The 21,316-nt window shown below is 46.6% G+C and overlaps 3 protein-coding genes across 7 annotated transcripts in view; all 3 read left to right on the plus strand.

Annotated features, from left to right (window-relative positions):
* Positions 1-1,688: 1,688 nt before the first annotated feature.
* Positions 1,689-7,655, plus strand: LOC310746832 (uncharacterized protein). 2 transcript variants are annotated; one of them, XM_083580983.1, is made up of 6 exons: positions 1,689-1,825; positions 3,197-3,623; positions 3,826-3,907; positions 4,103-4,185; positions 5,448-5,574; positions 5,659-7,655. In XM_083580983.1, exons 2-6 carry the CDS (start codon positions 3,207-3,209, stop codon positions 6,801-6,803), a joined length of 1,854 nt encoding a protein of 617 aa, XP_083437109.1. In that variant the 5' UTR covers positions 1,689-1,825; positions 3,197-3,206; the 3' UTR covers positions 6,804-7,655. The 2 variants fall into 2 exon arrangements, with proteins under 2 accessions (XP_083437109.1, XP_083437110.1); XM_083580984.1 differs by having other exon boundaries at positions 1,758-2,416.
* A 1,212-nt stretch (positions 7,656-8,867) lies between these two features.
* On the plus strand, positions 8,868-16,955 carry LOC310746803 (uncharacterized protein). Of its 4 annotated transcripts, none has more exons than XM_083580923.1 (6): positions 8,868-9,293; positions 10,930-11,363; positions 11,567-11,648; positions 11,844-11,926; positions 13,733-13,859; positions 14,608-16,955. In XM_083580923.1, the coding sequence occupies exons 2-6, from the start codon at positions 10,947-10,949 to the stop codon at positions 16,002-16,004; spliced, it is 2,106 nt and encodes a 701-aa protein (XP_083437049.1). In that variant the 5' UTR covers positions 8,868-9,293; positions 10,930-10,946; the 3' UTR covers positions 16,005-16,955. The 4 variants fall into 4 exon arrangements, with proteins under 4 accessions (XP_083437049.1, XP_083437046.1, XP_083437047.1 ...); XM_083580920.1 differs by lacking the exon at positions 8,868-9,293 and adding an exon at positions 9,835-9,971; XM_083580921.1 differs by lacking the exon at positions 8,868-9,293 and adding an exon at positions 9,835-9,971 and having other exon boundaries at positions 10,930-11,357; positions 11,564-11,648.
* Positions 9,703-21,316, plus strand: part of LOC310746805 (uncharacterized protein) — a 103,607-nt gene continuing 91,993 nt past the window's right edge. Inside the window, exon 1 of the mRNA XM_083580925.1 lies at positions 9,703-9,795. Within this exon, the coding sequence (XP_083437051.1) occupies positions 9,732-9,795 (64 nt within the window). The 5' untranslated portion in view covers positions 9,703-9,731. The remainder of the gene's footprint in view (positions 9,796-21,316) is intronic.

Genomic DNA, 21,316 nt, shown 5'->3' on the forward strand with positions numbered 1-21,316 from the left:
AGTTTTTTTGCGATAATATCATGAGGGACCTTTTCAAAGGCCTTACTGAAGTCAAGGTAAGCTGGTACAAGGGAAAGCAGGATTGTAATTACCGTAAAAATTACTGATCACTTTGGATCAGCAGTCTCAACCTAACCCGCTATGTGGGGAGAGCCACGTGTTCCTTTGGAAGGCAAGTGGAATACAGTGTGATATACTGACAGCTGTTTTAAAAGATGTAACTGTAACTTAAAATCCAGTATCAGAAAAAAATAAAAATAGATGGTCCCTGTGTGGATAGACAAGTCTGTATGATGGGGCCACCTCCAGTGACCATGTGGCCTGATATAAGAGGGTTCTAAAATCAGTCCTGAAAGTAGACTGATTGACACACGCATAGCTTTTGCTCTTCCATTAACAGGGTGAGCTGAAGCAAATTCTTGCCTTCCTTTGGGCTTAGCAATATTTCCTACAGCATTCTTGTTGAAGGGCATCGGAGAGTTAGGTGAGGGTCACTTTTCTGTTTTTCCATCAAGCCCCCAGACAAGAATGCTACAGCATCAGCCCCAAACACTCAGTCTCATAAGAAAAAAATACCGTATTTTTCTCCCTATAGGACGCACTTTTCCCCCCTCCAAAAATGAAGGGGAAATGCGTGTGCATCCTATGGGGCGAATGCAGGCTTTCGCTGAAGCCTGGAAAGCGAGAGGGGTCGGTGCGCACCGACCCCTCTCCCTCTCCAGGCTTCAGGAAGCTATCCACAAGCCGTGGGAGCACGCGGGAGTTCCTGCCGGGCTCCCACGGCTTGCGGAGAGCTGCCTGCATGTGGAAGCCTGGGGCGCGCTGAGCAGTCGCGCCTGGGCTTCTGGTAGCTCTCCGCAAGCCATGGGAGGGCTCCCACAGCTTGCGGAGAGCAGCCTGTTCTGGGGGCTGGAAAAAAAAAGGATCCGTGCTTCAAAACCACATTTTTGGGCCACGGTATGGCCAGGAAGCCATGGATCTGAGTTTTTTGTGGTGCAGGCTGTGCCCCTGACTATGATGTGTGATTTGACGGTGATTTAGGGATGGCCCAGTGCAAAAAGTGTGAGGATCCATTAGGATCCGTGCTTCAAAACCACGTTTTTGTGCCACGGTTTTGCCAGGAAGCCGTGGATCCGTGATTTTTATGTTGCATGCTGTGCCCATGGCCATGATGTTTGATCTGATGGTGACTTTAGGATGATCTAGTGCAAAAAACGTGAGAATCCATGAGGACCCGTGCTTCAAAACCACATTTTTGGGCCACGGTATGGCTAGGAAGCCGTGGATCCGTGATTTTTGTGGTGCATGCTCTGCCCCTGGCCATGATGTTTGATTTGATGGTGACTTTGGGCTGATCGAGTGCAGAAATCATGAGGATCCATGAGGATCCGTGTTTTTTAACTATGTTTTTGCGGCCCCCCGAAACAGTGGATACGTGATTTTTTTTATGCTGCCTACAGAGTAAGACATGGTCTACAGTATCATGGTGCTTTTATTTAATTTGAATGAAAAAATCATATGAATTCACGAGGATCCGTCTAGATCCGCGTTTTACCTTTTTCCGATTTGGAAACGTACCGGTTTATGGCCATGGTGTAATGTAGCGCTTCTGCGACTATGGACAAAGGTGGCAGGACTCAATAGATGGGTGCGCACGGCTTGCCAAGGGTTAAAAGGAGCTGAACTGCATTCCTAGAGAGGACAGGATATAAAAGTGTCGCGGGGGGGGGGGCAGGTCCTCGCTTCCTCCCCCCTTCCTGCAAGAGGGGGAGGGGGCTGTCGTCTCCTTTGCAAATGCTGCCTCGGCGGCGCCTTCTGCGCTCTGGTGAGTCTCCTCTCTCTTCCCCCGGAGGGGGCATTGGGGAGAAGAGGGGTCCCTTGCCCACCCACCCCCAAATCAGGGAGCCCAGGGTCCTCCCCCTCCATCTCTGCAAAGCCAGGGCGGCGACTCGTTCCCAGGAGGTGTGCAGCTACAGACCCATGGATGCCCCCTTGAGCTCACTGGAGAGAAAAAGCGGGGTATAACTATGCCATGACTCAAGAGAGGGATCCCAGCCCATAATCTGGCTGCGGGATGGTGGGCGCGTTTCCAGCCCGTCTTCCAGGGCATCTCCGCAGAGAGGGCATTGCAAGGATCCCCTCGGGTCCAGAGCCGGGGAGCTGAGACCCCCCCCCCCCGAGGGCGCTGTGTTCAGCTGATCCACCTGGGCAACCCCTCCCTCCACGGAGCCGACTTTCTTTCCTCTACCTGCTCCTTAAATCAAGCGCAGCTTGGTCTGGACGTTGGCAGCAGCAGTGCTGGCTTATTGGGGGGGTGGGCTTCCCGAAATGGACTAACACACTGAATGGATTCTAGGCACTGACCTGATTAAAAGATCATAGCCGAGTTTCTGAAGCAGGAACAGAATTTTGGAAGGTAGCTGAATGTAGAAAGTGTGCGTTTTTCTATGGTAGGAAAATACAGTGGTACCTCAGGTTACATACGCTTCAGGTTACAGACTCCGCTAACCCAGAAATAATACCTCGGGCTAAGAACTTTGCTTCAGGATGAGAACAGAAATCGTGCGCCAGTGGCGCAACAGCAGCCCCCATTAGCTATAGTGGTGCTTCAGGTTAAGAACAGTTTCAGGTTAAGAAAGGACCTCCAGAATGAAATGGGAAAGAAGTTTAACAGGGAGGGTGCCACTACCGAGAAGGCCCTCTGCCTGGTTCCCTCTGACTTCACTACTTGCAGGTGGGGGGGGGGGGGTGAGCCAGAAAAGGCCCTCCTGTGTTTCCATAGGTAATATCAGGAACATGGAGCCAGAGACCTGTGCTATTTCCATATAATCTCATACAATATGGCCTTCCAGACCATAAACTAGCCATAGCTGCCATCATCAGAGGAGTATCAAGGACTGCATACTCATGAGTAAACCCCTTGCTCCTGAGCTGTAGAAGGAGCCTGGAGCCAAGCGCTATGTTGTCATTCTGGAACCTGGACCTTGTGGTACGCACAGCCTGGGTTCTGGTACAGTCCAGCCCTGGTTCCTAGCAAGACTCATCCACAATTGCTCAGAGAACATTTCTCTTCTACTGAAAATGTGTCAGTTTTATAGCAAAAAAATGTATTTGCTTTGTAGGATTTGCTAGCGCCTCTAATTTGGATGGAGAGAAAATGGCAGAAAAAAGAGAGTTTTCTTCTGATCTCTTGCAGGGTTCCTGAGATGGCTGAGCAAGGCTCAGCTGGCCCTGAAGGAGGAAGAGGCCATGCCATGGAAACTGGGAGTACTGGGGTATTCTGGGAAAACTCAGTGCAGAAGCTCTTGGGTGAGGTGGACGCCCTCCACTCAGAGGTGCAGAGCCAGCAGTTCAGGCAGTTCTGCTCCCAGGAGGCCAACGGACCCCGAAAGGTTTGCAGCCAACTCTACCACCTTTGCCATCAGTGGCTGAAGCCAGAAAGGCACACAAAAGCTGAGATGCTGGACCTGGTGATCTTGGAGCAGTTCCTGGCTGTCCTTCCATCAGAGATAGAAAGCTGGGTGAGGGAATGTGGAGCAGAGACCAGTTCCCAGGCAGTAGCCCTGGCCGAAGGTTTCCTCCTGAGTCAGGCAGAGGAGAGGAAGCAGGTGGAGAAGAAGCAGGTGAGAGAGACTTTCCTCTTAATTCTCCCAAGAGGCTCCAAACAGGACGGAGAACATCCCCAAATGCTCTACTAATGGCCCTTCTTTTTTGGAAAGCATCCAAGGAACGATATCCGATACACCTAAAGATTTTGCCTCTGCTGTTACTTCTCTAGCCTTTCTCTACATTCTCTCCAGTTTTGAATTCTTGTTGCTCTTTCAGGAAAAGGATCTGGTTGCAGAAATGGGCTCCAATTACTCTGAGGCAGAGAGGACTCCGTTGGACATCAGAGAGAGTTCACTAGGTAAGGAGGAAGGAGTTTATTCTCCATTTGGTCTTTCTGTTGCTTTTGAAAGTAATCTGTGAGTTCTTTCAATTTTGGGGGGGAGACATTTGGGCCTATAAGAGCACAACAAAGCTATGATATTGGTACAACCGTCAAAATGTCCATCTCAGAGAAGCATGCACTCCTGGCTTCCAACTAACCTTTGTCTCTCAGGTGAAGGAAGAATGCCGGCAAGACCTCCTCACCCGTCTTTTCCTGGTGGTGGAGAGGAAGCAGCAGCTGTAGAAGCAGATCAGGTAGGAGGGAGGAGCCTTGTGGGGAAAGAGGCTCAGCAGTGGGGCAGCCAGGGTTTCTCTGGGAATGAAGAAATCCCTCTCTTCCTCTTTGCTTTCGTCAAAGCTGTCCCAAACAAAGGCTGAAAGTGTGATTCAGTAAAGTCTATCTGCTGAAAATAAGGAATAGCCAACTCACCTTAACTAGCCTTCTGCATGAATTGGCCTTAGTAAACATCTTCCAAGACAATAATGCCCACTTACACCACAAAGAACTTATAACCCACCCCTCCCCCCCCAAAAAAAATAGCAGATGGAGTGAGGAGAAAGGAGATCCTTCCATTTGTGACCCTTCCAGTCACCTTGTAATTGTCAAGGATGTGCCCCATAAAGATCCAGACTAAGATCCAGACTAGACTTCAATGAATTGTTGGCACAGTAAACACAATGCAGGGTCCCCAAAAATAGACCAGGTGCAGGAGCTTCATCCAGTATTATTTACTGAAGGCAAATGCGCATAACTATTCACGAATTCAACTCTTTCAGATTTACATAGTACTTAAGAATCCAGTCGCAATATAAAAATAATAATCTTAAACTTAAAATAAGACTAAGAACTTGGCAATCAGACATACTATGTACAGATCACCCCACCAGGAAGAAAGATAGAGAAAGATGAAGCCCAGGTTTCTTCTGGCCTCTGTTTATAGGCAGCATGGCCATGGGATAGAAAAATAACAGGGCCGGCTTCAACCAGCTGTACTCAGCTTCTCTGAAGGAATAACCCAAACATCTGGAACCTTCTGCTTGTTTCCAGGCACAATGGAAAAACTGATGAACAGCTAGTCACTTGCCACTTGCAGTTTCTAGCCTGTGAGACCCAGACAAGTTTCCAGAACCTTCGTGAATCAATAGAATAGGAACGATCTCTGCATATTAGACAAATACTTTCTATAGCAAAAATTGCAAGCCATGTCAGTGATACCACCTCCCTCTTACCTATTCACAAACCTTCAATTCTACCCCAGATCCTTTTTGTCTGGTCCAAGATTTAAGACTTGTTTACTAGTTCGTCATCCAAAAACACTTAGTGGTGCCCAACCCTCAGAGCGCCATCCCTGCAGGGACCAAGTGGTACAGCGTGGTGGACCTTTGCTCAGCATTTTTGAGTCTTCTCACTGCAATTAACACAACACAGCAATGAACAGGGAGGAAACCACACTGCAAAGTGTAGTAGATAATCTTTAGGCTGCCTTAGAGGAGGACCCTTGTCTTTTTCCTTTCAGGGTCCTCTGTGCTTTGAAGATGTAGCTGTGCATTTCACAGAAGAGGAGTGGGAGTTGTTGGATCCTGACCAGAGAGCTTTGCATAAGGAAGTCATGAAGGAGAATCTTAGGAACATGCCCTCCCTCGGTAAGGCTCAGGGTTGGATAATAATATCTGCTTTGAAATTCCATTTATTTCTGAGGTTCTAATCCATTTGTCTCTTCATCGCAGGTGGTGATGAATTGGGAATGAATAACAGGGGAGAACATGAAAAAATCAACACAGTGCAGAAACCACATAAATATGTGGAGTGTGGAGAGAGCTCTATCACCCTTTCCACTTCTCATCAAATAATTCATATAGGGGAGAAACCATATCAGTGCTTGAAATGTGGAAAGAGCTTCAACCGGAAGGGAAGTCTCACTGCCCATCAGAGAATTCATACACTGGAGAAACCATTTCAATGTCAAGAGTGTGGAAAGAGCTTCAGTTGGAAGACAAATCTCACTTCCCATAAAAGAATACATACAGGGGAGAAACCACATCAGTGCTTGGAATGTGGAAAGAACTTCTCCCGCAAGGAAAGTCTCATTTTCCATCTAATAATTCATACAGGGGAGAAACCCTATCAATGTTTGGAATGTGGAAAGAGCTTCAGTCAAAGGGGCAATCTCATGTTCCATCAAAGAATCCATACAGGGGAGAAACCCTATCAGTGTTTGGAATGTGGAAAGAGCTTCACCCACAAGCAAAGTCTCAATTCCCATCAAACTATTCATACAGGGCACAAGCCGTATCAGTGCCTAGAATGTGGAAAGCGATTCGGTCGGAGATCCTATCTCACTTCCCATCAAAGACTTCATACAGGGGAGAAACCATATCAGTGCTTAGAATGTGGAAAGAGCTTCAATCAGAGCTCTGGTCTCACATCCCATCAAAGAATTCATACAGGGGAGAAACGTTTTCAGTGCTTCAAATGTGGAAAGAGCTTCATTCACAAGGCTAGTCTCACTTCCCATCAAAGAATTCATACAGGGGAGAAACCATATCAATGCTTCGAATGTGGAAAGAAATTCAGAAAAAGTGTCCATCTGACTTTCCATAAAAGAATTCATACAGGGGAAAAACCATATCACTGCTTGGATTGTGGAAAGAGCTTCAGTAGAAAGGACAATCTCACTTCCCATCAAAGAATCCATACAGGGGAGAAACTGTATCAGTGCTTGGATTGTGGAAAGAGCTTCAGCAGAAAGGACCATCTCACTTCCCATCAAAGAATTCATATGGGGAGAAACCATAACAGCGCTTGGAATGTGGAAAGAGCTTCAGAGGACCAAGCCCACTTTCCATCCCAGAACTCACGGCAGGGAGAATAGTTGAATTGCAGAATCATAGTGTTGGAAGGGACTCTGAGGGTCATCTAGATTAACTCCCTGCAATGCAGGAAGCTCAACTAAAGGTGTTTGGGGTTTTTCAACTGGAGTTCACCAGAGCTTTGCTCTGGCACCTCTCAGGTGGGTGCCATTGCCATTCTCAAAGAACAAGGGAGAAGTTCGTGGTGTGTTCTGGCACCATTTTTCTAGAAAAATAGCACTGTCTGTGACAGATGGCCAATCAGCCTCTGCTGAAAAACCTCCAATCAAGAACAGGCCAGCAACTTCTGGTGCAGTCTGTTCTGTAGTGAATTAGCTCTTACTGATAGAAAGTTATGCTTACTGTTTAGCTGGAATCTCCTTTCCTGTTACTTGAATCAATGGCCTCAGTCCTAACTTCTGCAGCAGGAGAAAACCAGCTTGCTCCATTTCCCATGCTCCATTTTCTCCTACAAGCTGCTCCTCCTGTTTCTGTTTTCAAATGTTAGGGGAAATTCCAGGGTGCGAGGATACTCAGCAGACCAGCTTGTTGGGGTGCAAGTCTCCCGCAGGTCTCTGCGGTCAGCAAAAGAAGGAAGTTCTAACCAAGTAACAAAGCAAAACAGCAGTCCGTAGACCACGACCTTTATTGTTGCGCAATAGGTCCCAGCAAGGAGTACGAACCCTGAACACAGGTTACACACTACCCAGAATGCATTTCCAGAAGCATCATTCATACATCACTGATACAACATCATCATCATCATCATTTATTTATACCCCACCCATCTGGCTGGTTTTCCCCAGCCACTCTGGGCAGCTTCCAACAAAAGATTAAAAATACATTAAAACATCATCATTAAAAACTTCCCTAAACAGGGCTGCCTCTATATGTCTTCTAAAGGTCAGATGGTTGTTTATTTCTTTAACATCTGATGGGAGAGCGTTCCACAGGGCAGGTGCCACTACCGAGAAGGCCCTCTGCCTGATTCCCTGTAACCTCACTTCTCGCAGGGAGGGAACCACCAGAAGGTCCTCAGAGCTGGACCTCAGTGTCCGGGCAGAACGATGGGGGTGGTGACGCTCCTTCAGGTATACTGGGCTCCTTCAAGTATCCTTCGGGTATACTGGTATACAAGGAAGGAGGAGAGTTGTGAGGATACCCAAGTTTGTCAAGTTGCCCTGCTTATCAGATTAAGTTCCAGACACCTTAAGTAAAGGTAAAGGGACCCCTGACCATTAGGTCCAGTCGTGACCGACTCTGGGGTTGCAGCACTCATCTCACTTTATTGGCGGAGGGAGTCGGCGTCCAGCTCCCGGGTCATGTGGCCAGCATGACTAAGCTGCTTCTGGCGAACCAGCGCAGCGCATGGTAACGCCGTTTACCTTCCCGCCGGAGTGGTACCTATTCATCTACTTGCACTTTGACTGCTTTCAAACTGCTAGGTTGGCAGGAGCAGGGACCGAGCAACGGGAACTCACCCCGTCGCAGGGATTCAAACCACCGACCTTCTGATCAGCTAGTCCTAGGCTCTGTGGTTTAACCCACAGCGCCACACGTGTCCCTACTGAAACCTTAAGTAGCCGCCACCTAAAGAACAATAAAACTATCAATGCATATCCTTGTCTTCTGGCCTTCTCAAGGATGGGAGGATGGGCTTTGGGAACACCTGGCCTGAGCAAACCCATCAGCAGATGTCCATTGTTTCCCCTCAAGGGAGGGGTGCTGTGTTCATGACTTTATGTCTCAGGGATTATGGAGGAGGGTGGTGTCCAAGTCTGCCTTCCCTTTTGAAGCAAAATGTCATTGAAATGGGAAGAATTGGTTAAGGCATTGATTTTATATGCTTTTTCAAAGGTTAGTACTCCATCAGCACTGTCAAAGACAAAGGAATACAATTTGACGCTTTCTTGCAACAATGTAAGAGGTTCTGGCAATCGAAACCAGAAGAGATACAATTTACCAGCTTTGGCCATTATCTACACAGAAGCTGGTGCTCAGTCAACCGTGCAAAGGCTGAGCTGCTGGGCTGAAGGCTTTGCACCGCTCCCTGGTAGTTACGTACTTCGCACAATAGGGGCGCTGTCGGATTTCAGAGCTCCCCGCTGGTCGATCTTTGGTAATTCTCAAAATACAGACTCCATTCATAAAACACAGGGTTCATTCATCAAGTTCAGTGTTATATATTTGTGGGATGTGAAAGACATAGCAGTCATGCACAACATTCCTAGAGTGGACATGCAAGGGGATGTTTTGTACAAACTTGCTCTGCATGTGACTAGAGGTGGGCGTGGCCTTACCTGCCCAGGTAACAAAAGGGCTAGGCAGGGAGCACACTTCCTCTCTTGGACTGTCTTCTCCATCTTGCTTTTATCGAAGAAGCAACAGCTCTTCAGCTAGAAACGCCCTGTTTCCTTCCAGCCAACAGAGCACCCAGTATGGGATACTGCCACTTGTATATATTTTGTAACCTAAGTCTGCCTTCAGAGATGCAATTGTGAACTGATGATACTGTGAGTAAACTTGTTTTTACTGACTTTAAATAAGATTGTCGTGTCTATTCTTTCTAAGAGGGACAAAAGGGAATTACCAGAAATCCTATATTTAGAAGCTCAAACGAGCTGGCAACAAGTTAACCGCTGTGCGTTTAAAGGGGGAGTGTTTAAACTCTGCTAAGTCATTGAACTTGCTTAGGCAAGTTAGGAAGGATATTATTAAACAATATATCCTCTCCTGCCTCCCTGAACATTCCGACAATATTGAGCTTCTATTTGATCGATTGAACGTGCTGGTTTACAGCCATGGTTAATGCAGTGCTTCTGCGACTATGAAGGAAGGTGGCAGGACTCATCGTCCAGTAAAATGTGCCCCCCTTTCATTCAGTAACACAAGGGAGGGAGCAGATTAGAACCGGGCCCCCCCCTGAAAACTTCTCTGACTGCGCAGCACACATGGCTTCTGCTGGTCTCCTGCTCTGGAGGCGAAAACGCAGAGAGGGAGAGAAGTGTGAGCTGGGTGCGCACCGCTTGCCAAGGGTTAAAAAGAGTTGAGCTGCATTCCTAGAGAGGACAGAATATAAAAGTGTCGCGGGGGGGGGCAGGTCCTCGCTTTCCTCCCCCCTTCCTGCAAGAGGGGGAGGGGGCTGTCGTCTCCTTTGCAAATGCTGCCTCGGCGGCGCCTTCTGCGCTCTGGTGAGTCTCCTCTCTCTTCCCCCGGAGGGGGCGTTGGGGAGAAGAGGGGTCCCTTGCCCACCCACCCCCAAATCAGGGAGCCCAGGGTCCTCCCCCTCCATCTCTGCAAAGCCAGGGCGGCGACTCGTTCCCAGGAGGTGTGCAGCTACAGACCTATGGATGCCCCCTTGAGCTCATTGGAGAAATAAAGGGGAGTATAACTATGCCATGACTCAACAGAGGGATCCCAGCCCATAATGTGGCCGCGGGATGGTGGGCCCGTTTCCAGCCCGTCTTCCAGGGCTTCTCCACAGAGAGGGCATTGCAAGGATCCCCTCGGGTCCAGAGCACGGAAGCTGAGCCCCCCCCCCCGGAGGGCGCCGTGTTCAGCTGATCCATCCAGGCAACCCCTCACCCCCCCCAAGCAGACTTTATTTCCTCTACCTGCTCGCAAAATCAAGCGCAGCTGCGTTTGTTAGCCTGGACGTTGGCAGCTGCAGTGCTGGTTTAGCGGGGGGGGGGGGCGCGCTTCCCGAAATGGATTAACTGAATGGATTCAAGGCACTGACCTGATGAAAAGATCATAGCCGAGATTCTGATGCAGGAAAATAATTTTGGAAGGTAGCTGAATGTAGAAAGTGTGTGTTTTTCTCTGGTGGGAAAATATTTGTAATGGGAAATGATAATATTATTGATATTATGATTATTATTACTCCTGATTCAGGCATCTGGCTGAACTGTTTGGCCCCTGAATGTGTATTTTGTAAATGCACATGGTTTTCGTCCACTCATACATTGCTTTATATAATGAATAGGTGCCGAGAAATTCCAGTTATTGTTGTAGCAGTGATCGAGTTTTAACTCCGGTGGGTGCTGTTTTATTTGGGGGAGGATTTATTTTAAATTGCTTTTGAATGTTAGGTGTTAATTTGGATTTTTGGATTTCTTTTGTAAAAAGTTTCCTTCTGATCTCTTGCAGGCTTCCTGAGAGGTCAGATGGATGAGGGAGACTCAACTGGCCCTGAAGGAGGAAGAGGCCAAGCCATGGAAACTGGGAGCAGTCGGGGATTATGGGAAAACTCAGTGCAGAAGCTCCTGGGAGAGGAGGACACCATTCGCTCAGAGGCGCAGAGCCAGCAGTTGAGACAGTTCTGCTTCCAGGAGGCCAAAGGACCCCGTGAGGTTTGCAGCCGACTCTACCACCTTTGCCACCAGTGGCTGAAGCCAGAAAGGCACACGAAAGCTGAGATGCTGGACCTGGTGATCTTGGAGCAGTTCCTGGCTGTTCTTCCAGCGGAGATGGAGAGCTGGGTGAGGGAATGCGGAGCGGAGACCAGTTCCCAGGCAGTGGCCCTGGCCGAAGGTTTCCTCCTGAGTCAGGCAGAGGAGAGGAAGCAGGTGGAGAAGAAGCAGGTGAGAGAGGCTTTGCTCTGGATGCTCCCAAGGGGCTCCAAACAGGAGAAAGAACATACTAAAAGCCTATACTAATTCCTCATCCTTTTGGGGGGGGGAGCATCCAAGGAATGACATGAGATACCCCTAAAGATTTTGCCTCTGTCATTCCTTCTCTAGCCTTTCTCTGCATTCTCAATTTGGAATCCTTGTTGCTCTTTCAGGAAAAGGATCTGGTTGCGGAAATGGGCTCCAATTACTCTGAGGCAGAGAGGACTCCGTTGGACACCAGAGAGAGTTCACTAGGTAAGGAGGAAGGAGTTTCTTCTCTGTTTGGTCTTTCTGTTGCTTTTGAAAGTAATCTGTGAGTTCTTTCAATTTTGGGGGGGAGACATTTGGGCCTATAAGAGCACAACAAAGCTATGAAATTGGTACAACCGTCAAAATGTCCATTTCAGAGAAGCATGCACTCCTGGCTTCCAACTAAGCTTTGTCTCTCAGGTGAAAGAAGAATGCCGGCAAGACCTCCTCACCCGTCTTTTCCTGGTGGTGGAGAGGAAGCAGCAGCTGTAGAAGCAGATCAGGTAGGAGGGAGGAGCCTTGTGGGGAAAGAGGCTCAGCAGTGGGGCAGCCAGGGTTTCTCTGGGAATGAAGAAATCCCTCTCTTCCTCTTTGCTTTCGTCAAAGCTGTCCCAAACAAAGGCTGAAAGTGCCATTCAAGAAGGTCTATCTGGTGAAAATCAGAAACAGCCTCCTCAACTTAACTAGCCTTCTGCATGTTGCCAGTATTATTTATCAATACTTGTAGTTTTATTTATATATTTATGATTGAGTTCTTCGATGGGCTTCTAAGCAGTTGACATATCATAGAAACAGTGACCAAGATTCCCCAACACCCCCTCCCCCCCAAAAAAAACAGACCATGGGGTGAAGAGTGAGGACGTCCTTTATTTTTGCCTCCATATGACCCGTGAAGTTGACTTTTGGTCATTGTGAGGTTCCCCCACCCCAAAACAGAGCATGAGGAAAGTACAGAGTGGATCCTCATCCCCAGCCTTTCCCCACTTTAAACCAGGCCAAAACAGGGTCCCAGGGCCATTTCGGAGACAGAGACCTTGACTTACCTCCATTTTGTCAATGGGGAACCCCATAGCCAACAAGCCCACCCGGGGCTATGACACTGATCATGGATCCTACTGCCTGAAGATTTTTAAGAAAACCATCCTAGATGCCATCAAACCTGCCAGTCAGCAAACAGTGTAATGTCGTAAACCGTCGTACAAGGACTACACAGATGAACATCCATCTGAATACTACGTCCATCTGGTAGCCGCCATAAAACATAGGCAGGGATTTACCTGGAAAACCTCCCAACATGAAGGGATTTATAAATGGGTTCTTTAAGGACAAATCCATGTTTGACATCAGGAATGCCCTAAACCCGCATATTGGTTATGATGGGAAAAGCATTAGCAAGTTATTTTCAATAGCCAAATCAGTGTTCCACACCTTAGATGAGAGCAGTCAAAGGAGACCCCAGGCAGATCCAGGCAAGTATTAGCCCATAATTATTAAATGCTTAAGTTTGAAGGGATAGTGCAGGAGGCTAAGCAGGAAAGAGAGTTTAGAGGCCTCCCCCTTGAGCTGAAGAACGAGATACCCCCTTGGTTGTGGGGGCTGGAATCTAACCCTGTGCAACTCTTGAATCTGCCACAGCAGTCAAATTAAAATACAGCAAAGACCTGCCATTTCCTTGTACCAAACAGTATCCTCTTCCAAAGGAAGCCGTAATTGGATTCACATCCACGACAGAGGAATTCTGGCCTCTGTTTATAGGCAGCATGGCTTTGGGATAGAAAATTAACAGGGCCGGCTTCAACCAGCTGTACTCAGCTTCTCTGAAGGAATAACCCAAACATCTGGAACCTTCTGCTCATTTCCAGCCAGAATGGAAAAAATTGCTGATCATCTGGAGACTAGACGCTTGCAGCTTGTGAGACCCAGACAAGTTTCCAGAACCTTCTTGAATCAATAGAGTAGGAAAGATCTCGGCATATTAGACCGATACTTTCTGTCCCAAAAACTGCAAGCCATGTCAGTAATACCTATTCACAAGCCTTGAATTTTACCCCAGATCCTTTTTGGCTGGTCCAAGATTTAAGACTTCTGTACCAGTTCGTCATCCAAAAACATCAGTGGGGCCAACCCTCAGAGCACCATCCCTGCAGGGACCAAGTGGTACAGCCTAGTGGACCTTTGCTCAGCATTTTTGAGTCTTCTCACTGCAATTAACACAACACAGCAATGAACAGGGAGGAAACCACACCGCAAAGTGTAGTAGATAATCTTTAGACTGCCTTAGAGGAGGACCCTTGTCTTTTTCCTTTCAGGGTCCTCTGTGCTTTGAAGATGTAGCTGTGCATTTCACAGAGGAGGAGTGGGCATTGTTGGATCCTGACCAGAGAGCTTTGCATAAGGAAGTCATGGAGGAGAATCGTGGGATCATGGCCTCCCTCGGTAAGGCTCCCTGTTGGATGATAATATCTGCTTTGAAATTCCATAGATCAATCTATGTATCATCTATCTATTTATATCTATCTATCTATCTATCTATCTATCTATCTATCCATCTATCATCTTATCTATATCTATATCTATATCTATATCTATATCTATATCTATATCTATCTCAAAATGAGAAACCTGCCAGATGTTTTTGGAGCTCAACAGCACCACCTACAGCACCTGGGATTCTAACACTTCACAGGTCACCATAACTGGAGGGGTATGGATTGTTTCATCTGTGAAAATTCCTCCTCTAGTTACGACTTTAAAAAATCCTGATCAGGCTGCTCTGAAGTGCCCAGGCCTTCATAAATGTAGTTTTCAGAATTTTTAGGCAAGTGAAAGTAGATTCTGTCAGGATTTGAGTTTTTGTTTTTGCTTCTGTCTGTTTTTGGTTGACCAAAGAGACTATGGACCTTGGAAATGGAGCAACAAACAGGTGACTGACAATAGAGATGCAGAAAATTCCATGATTCGGCCAAACAAAATCCATTCAAGAAAAGAGCCAGGTTTTGCACATCTCAGGTTCCCACAAATACGTCCATGAATACCAGTCAACAAAGGCAGTGAACCCTGTAGTAAGACCTCATGCCTAACCCTCTTCCGTTCTTTCACTGTCACAAAAGTTAATTTTCATTGTCCAATCATTTGGGGCTGCATTTATTTCTGAGGTTCTAATCCATTTCTCTCTTCATCGCAGGTGGTGTTGAATTGGAAATGAAGAACAAGGGAGACCATGACAAAATTCACACAGTAGAGAAACCATATGAATATTTGGAGTGTGGAGAGAACTCCATCTCCCTTTCCACTCCCTATCAAATAAATCCTATTGGGATGAAACCATATCAGTGTTTGGAATGTGGAAAGAAATTCAGTCAGAGCTCCAATCTCACTTCCCACCAAAGAATTCATACCGGGGAGAAACCATATCAGTGCTTGGAATGTGGAAAGAGATTCAGTCAGAGCTCCAATCTCACTTCCCACCAAAGAATTCATACCGGGGACAAACCCTATCAGTGTTTGGAATGTGGAAAGAGATTCAGTCATAGCTCCGGTCTCACTTCCCATCAAAGAATTCATACCGGGGAGAAACCCTATCAGTGTTTGGAATGTGGAAAGAAATTCAGTCAAAGCTCCAGTCTCACTTCCCATCAAAGAATTCATACAGGGGAGAAACCCTTTCAGTGCTTCGAATGTGGAAAGAGCTTTAGTCACATGGCCATTCTCACTTCCCATCAAAGAATTCATACAGGGGAGAAACCTTATCAATGCTTTGAATGTGGAAATAGCTTCAGAAAAAGCATCCATCTCACGGTCCATCTAAGAATTCATTCAGGGCAGAAACCATATCAGTGCTTGGAATGTGGAAAGAGCTTCAGTACAAAGAATCATCTGACTATCCATCAAAGAATTCATACAGGGGAGAAACCCTATCAATGCTTTGAATGTGGAAAGAGCTTCATTCATAAGGTCAGTCTCACTTCCCATCAAAGAATCCATACAGGGGAGAAACCCTATCAGTGTCTGGAATGTGGAAAGATCTTCAGTCACAGTGGCTCTCTCAGTTTACATCAAAGAATTCATACAGGGCAAAAGCCATATCTGTGCTTAAAATGTGGAAAGAGATTCGATCGGAGCTCCACTCTCACCAACCATCAAATAACTCATACAGGGGAGAAATCATATCAGTGCTTGGAATGTGGAAAGAGCTTCACCCAGAAGCAAAGTCTCACTGCCCATCAGAGAATTCATACACTGGAGAAACCATTTCAATGTCAAGAGTGTGGAAAGAGCTTCAGTTGGAAGGAAAGTCTCAATTCCCATCAAAGAATTCATACAGGGGAGAAACCATACCAATGTTTGGAATGTGGGAAGAACTTCAATCATAGCTCCAATCTCACCTCCCATCAAAGAATCCATGCAGGGGAGAAACCCTATAAGTGTCTGGAATGTGGAAAGTGCTTCAGTCGGAAGGACAATCTCATTTCCCATCAAAGAATCCATATGGGGAGAAACCATAACAGCGCTTGGAATGTGGAAAGAGCTTCAGAGGGCCAACCTCACTTTCCATCCAAGAACTCTCAGCAGGGAGAATAGTTGAATTGTAGGATCATAGAGTTGGAAGACGGAGACAGCATCTTAAAAAGCAGAGACATCACCTTGCCGACAAAGGTCCGTAAAGTTAAAGCTATGGTTTTCCCAGTAGTGATGTATGGAAGTGAAAGCTGGACCATAAAGAAGGCTGATCGCCGAAGAATGGATGCTTTTGAATTATGGTGCTGGAGGAGACTCTTGAGAGTCCCATGGACTGCAAGAAGATCAAACGTATCCATTCTTAAGGAAATCAGCCCTGAGTGCTCCCTGGAAGGACAGATCGTGAAGCTGAGGCTCCAATACTTTGGCCACCTCATGAGAAGAGAAGACTCCCTGGAAAAGACCCTGATGTTGGGAAAGATGGAGGGCACAAGGAGAAGGGGACGACAGAGGAGAAGATGGTGGGAAAGTGTTCTCGAACCTACCAGCATGAGTTTGACCAAACTGCGGGAGGCAGTGGAAGACAGGAGTGCCTGGCGTGCTCTGGTCCATGGGGTTACAAAGAGGTGGACACCACTAAACAACCAAAACAGTGTTGGAAGGGACTCCGAGGGTCATCTAATCTAACCCCATGCATTGCAGGAAGCTCAGCTAAAGCATCCATGACCAGGGCTGATATTTTTCAGCTGGAGCTCACCAGAGCTCTGCTCTGGCTCCTCTCAGGTGGGTGCCATTGCCATTCTAGGAAAACAAGGTAGAAGTTCATGGTGTGTTCTGGCACCTCTTTTTCTAGAAAAATAGCACTGTCTGTGACAGATCGTCATTCAGCCTCTCCAATCAAGAACAGTCCAGCACCTTATGCTGAAGTCTGTTCTACAGTGATATCACTCTTTCTGTTAGAAAGTTATGCCTGCTATTTAGCTGGAATCTCCTTTCCTGTAACTTGAAGCCAATGGCCTCAGTCCTAACCTCTGTGGCAGGAGAAAACCATCTTGCTCCATCTTCCATGGCACAGCCCTTTCGTTATTAGAAGATGCCTCTCAAGGCTTCCTGTTTCTGGCGGTGGAAAATGGCGGACTCCCCAGCCGTTCCAATAGCCCTTCCTCCTCCATCTCTGACTTTGGCTGACTTTGCCTTAGAGAAAAGCAGGGACCACCTCCTGAGCCCTATGGAAGATGAAACTAGCCTTCAGGGTGAAGGGGGGGTCTCATCACAGCATGACAGGATCATTATGAGTGAAAGAAAAAGCTAAGGGATGTCTAGCAGCCCCCCCCCCAGGGCTCGGGGGGGGGGGGAGTGCGGTTTCCAAAGGCCGATCGATCGCCAAATGACTGATACCATGGAACACAGTTTAATATTGCAAACAGTTTTGCCTAATAACTTAATTTGGAAGGTACTGGTTTAACAAAGTTCAAAAGGAAGGTTGGACAATTAAGGAGTTGCTGCCCCATCAAAGATAACAGACTTGGACAACATCCCGGAATTGGAACGGAATCAGATGAAGCTGAGCTGAGAAAAAGGCAGCTGGAAAAATTTTATATTAACAAAGTTATATTTGGACGATGAAAGTACAGTGGTCCTCTGGTTAAGTACTTAATTCATTCCGGCGGTCCGTTCTTAACCTGAAACTGTTCTTAACCTGAAGCACCACTTTAGCTAATGCGACCTCCCACTGTTGCCGCGCCACCGGAGCACGATTTCTGTTCTCACCCTGAAGCAAAGTTCTTAACCCGAGGTAATATTTCTGGGTTAGCGGAGTCTGTAACCTGAAGCGTATGTAACCCGAGGTACCGCTGTATATGGTGTTTGACATGAATGAGAATCCTGAGCCCAGGAACAAAAAAATACCAAGCGTTAATATTGAGATGTGGAAAATATGGAAACAACAAGGAGAAGCAGGACTAAGATGCAGAGATATGCTCCAGAGATCCAGACCACGGGGAGCCCCAAGAAATTAATAAATACAGTTTGGACTATAATTTGATCTTTATTTTAGTTTTTTAGTTTTTAATTGAAGTATTAGGATCAGATGTTTATTTGGATGTTTTCTATTGGAAAATAAATAAAAATGATTTTAAAAAAGAAGAAGAAGGCTCTCATATCTCCTCTTAGTCTCCTTTTCCATGATAAACACCCCATCTGGAAAGAGTTTCAGTTGGAAGGAAAGTCTCACTTCCCATCAAACAATTCATACAGGGGAGAAACCGTATCAGTGCTTGGAATGTGGAAAGAGGTTTAGTGAAAAGACCACACTTAGGGCCCATCAAAGAATTCATACAGGTGAGAAACCATATCAGTGCTTGGAATGTGAAAAGAGCTTCACCCAGAAGGAAAAACTCATTTCCCATCAAAGAATACATACAGGGGAGAAAGCATATCAGTGTTTGGAATGTGGAAAGAAATTCAGTTGGAGCTCAAGTCTCACTTCCCATCAAAGAATTCATACAGGGGAGAAACCGTATCAGTGCTTGGAGTGTGGAAAGAGCTTCAGTCGAAAGGATAATCTCACTTCCCATAAAAAAATCCATACGGGGGGGAAACCATAACCATTTTCTCTCACATCCGTGGAGTGCACCCTCAATGCCCAGTATTTATTTAAACTACATACCCACATCTGGAGATGCAAGTCATTGGCCAAGGTGTTGAATTACCTTCCTCACCTCACATCTGGGGAGAGTTAACAAGGATTTGGGCAACACTGAGGACCTTGCCATCAATGCTGAGCTTTCTTTTGAAGAAGTTGACAAGCTTGTCACATACTTCCACTTCAAGAGCATCAAAGCTGCAAATCTGTGGTGCTCCTGAATGCTATTGCCACACACTGAACATCTGCCAGAAAAGCCACAAGTTTCAGTCCTTCCTCTGGGAGAGGTGAGGTGGAGGAGTCCCTGGCTTCTGTCCTCCCTCTATCACAAGCACATTTCAGAGCAAAGAACGGTATCCACGAGAAAGACGAGGGTTCTCTGCTCATCCTACCTCCAAGTACAGTTTCTCTGCTTCAGCCAACTCCAGTTCTCATCTGTAGACATCCAAAGCATGGAAGAAGGCTTAGATTGAGCTGAGACTCCAAACAACACAGCTCACCCTGCGGCAGCATCTGAGACTCTTTTCCACGCCAGGTGGACAGAGCGCCAGATCTTGACCAGTGGGACATTTTCGTCAGTGCCTCGCATATATTCCTCAAACAGGTGACCCTGCTCTACCGGTATTTCCTCCTCATTGTTAACTGAGACTCTGCTGGATGAGGGATTTTTGAGACCACGCTGGGTGCCCATGTCTCCAGCCCAGGCCTTGCAACCCTCTTCACACGAGGCCTTGTGCCCCACAGGTTGTCAGGTATCATGTCCCCAATACGTCTTGCCCTTCTTTTCAAGATTTGGAAACCATTTCGTCCAGCATGTGACACTTGTTTATGTGTATCCTGCGGGCCTTCCCCTCAGCTATTACTGAATACAAATGTCTCTGTATTAAAATATATTGCAAAATCCATTGAAGGTTCTGGTTCTATATCATGTTTGTGTATTAAGGTGGGAAGCTGTCCAGCCACCCCACCTCTCCCAAGCATCCTCCAAAGGATGAGGTCTCCAGAGACACTGGCTGAGCCCTGATCTCAGAGTTCCCCTTCTTGTCAGGATAGGACCATGTCTGAACCGATATCTCTCTCCGCCTCATGACTTGAGACAGGCCCCTTGGCTTCATTCTTTTTGGTGCCTGCTTAAAATACGTTTTTTCAGGCAAGCCTTTCCAGATGCAGAGATATTGATGTGCTTTAATCTTATGCTGTTATTCTTTCAATCTCTTTACTGATTAATTTTCGATTTTGCTGCTTGATTGTGATGTTTTAAATGGTTTGCTACTGTTTTTAATTGACCGTATTAACATTTCTAGTAAACGGCTTAGATGTTTTGTTACCACCAAGTGGCATTTTACTCAATGGAAATAAATATATTCCACACCCACCCACCCTTGTGGGGCTTTTGAAACCTACGGGACTTTTTTGCAGAACGCTTGCAATTGTGACTTTTTGCTGAGCCAAAGTATGTAAAAAATAAGGACTGCTTTCTTTGCCTGTGTGTGCCTGTCCCCTGCCATAAGCACAGCAACTCACTGCACCCTATTCCTTGGATCCTATCTTGTTTGGGGGTTGCCCTAAGCAGTGAAGCATGCTGGGATCAGCCTCTTCTTTTCACCCTGCCTCTTGTTTCTGGACATGAATTCAAAGGCCAAACTTCCTGACTCCCAAGTTGAAATGAAGCAAGAATGGATCATCACTGGCAGCACAGAGGCTGACCACGTGAAGATCCCTGAGCCCATAACTGCCCCTAATTTTTTACATGCATTTCAGTTTTGTTCAGTAGCCAACTTCTGTTGCAATGTCAGGCCAACCCCCTAAGACGCATTACTCTCAACTAAAGCATCCATGATAGACGGCCTTCCAACCTCTGCTTTAAAACCCCCAAGGAAGGAGAGTCCACAACCTTTCATGGGAGCCATTTCCGTTGCCAAACAACTCCTACTGTCAGAATCTGCTTCCTGATGTTTAGTCAGAACCTCATTTCTTGTCATTTGAGGACCTTGGTCCGAGTCCTACGCTCTGGAGCAGGAGAAAACAACCTTTCTCCATCCTCCATGTGGCAGCTCTTGAGATATTTGGAAATGGCCTTATCTCCTCTCAGTCTCCTCTTTTCCGGGCTTAACATACCCAGCTCCCTTCCAGGTGGAGCTGGTGAGGCTGGCAGTCATAGAACCATAGATTTGGGAGGGATCACAAGGACTATCTAGCAGGAAACTCTTTGTCCAATGTGGGGCTCAAACCCACAACCTGAGATTAAGAGTCTTGTACACTACCAAAATACGGTACCCAGAGGACACCTGCTTGGGGAAAGCAGTTCATTCCCAGAGCGACGCTCCCTTTCTTGGCTCTTCATGGGGCACGGACTCCCAATACTGAGTCCCAAATCCCAGAAGACCCTTAATCTTAACAATATGGATTGCTGGTAATTCAGTTGGTACAGCACGAGACCAGGGCCAGACTGAGGTTTGACGAGGCCCTAAGCTACTGAAGGTCATGGGGTCCTTTATATGTCCAGCTGTCCTTAACGACAAATTGTCGCTGCTTTTTGTGTTAAATATATGCTACTGTATATGGTAATTGATGGACCTAATAGGTATCTAAAACCATTTGCATATAACAAAATATGTACCGGTATTTTATCAAAGTAATTGTTGAACTGAAATACAATTAAGAAGAAGTTTATCTTATATTTTGGAAATGTACATCCAGGTTTTTTTCCTTTAATTTTTTTGGGCTCCCCCCCCCCCGCAAGAGAGTGGGGCCCTAAGCTATAGCTTGTTTAGCTTATAAGTACGTAAAT

The sequence above is a fragment of the Podarcis filfolensis genome (assembly GCF_964270895.1).
Source record: "Podarcis filfolensis genome assembly, chromosome: 13".
Lineage (NCBI taxonomy): Eukaryota > Metazoa > Chordata > Lepidosauria > Squamata > Lacertidae > Podarcis > Podarcis filfolensis.

Bases quoted from the DNA above. Each gene is read 5' to 3' on its own strand.
- LOC310746803 (XM_083580920.1), top strand. From the start codon at position 9,941: ATGCTGCCTCGGCGGCGCCTTCTGCGCTCTG. The intron at 11,364-11,566 runs GTGAGAGAGGCT...TTGCTCTTTCAG, and splicing joins AGCAGGTGGAGAAGAAGCAG to GAAAAGGATCTGGTTGCGGA. The intron at 11,649-11,843 runs GTAAGGAGGAAG...TTTGTCTCTCAG, and splicing joins CACCAGAGAGAGTTCACTAG to GTGAAAGAAGAATGCCGGCA.
- LOC310746832 (XM_083580983.1), top strand. From the start codon at position 3,207: ATGGCTGAGCAAGGCTCAGCTGGCCCTGAAGGAGGAAGAGGCCATGCC. The intron at 3,624-3,825 runs GTGAGAGAGACT...TTGCTCTTTCAG, and splicing joins AGCAGGTGGAGAAGAAGCAG to GAAAAGGATCTGGTTGCAGA. The intron at 3,908-4,102 runs GTAAGGAGGAAG...TTTGTCTCTCAG, and splicing joins CATCAGAGAGAGTTCACTAG to GTGAAGGAAGAATGCCGGCA.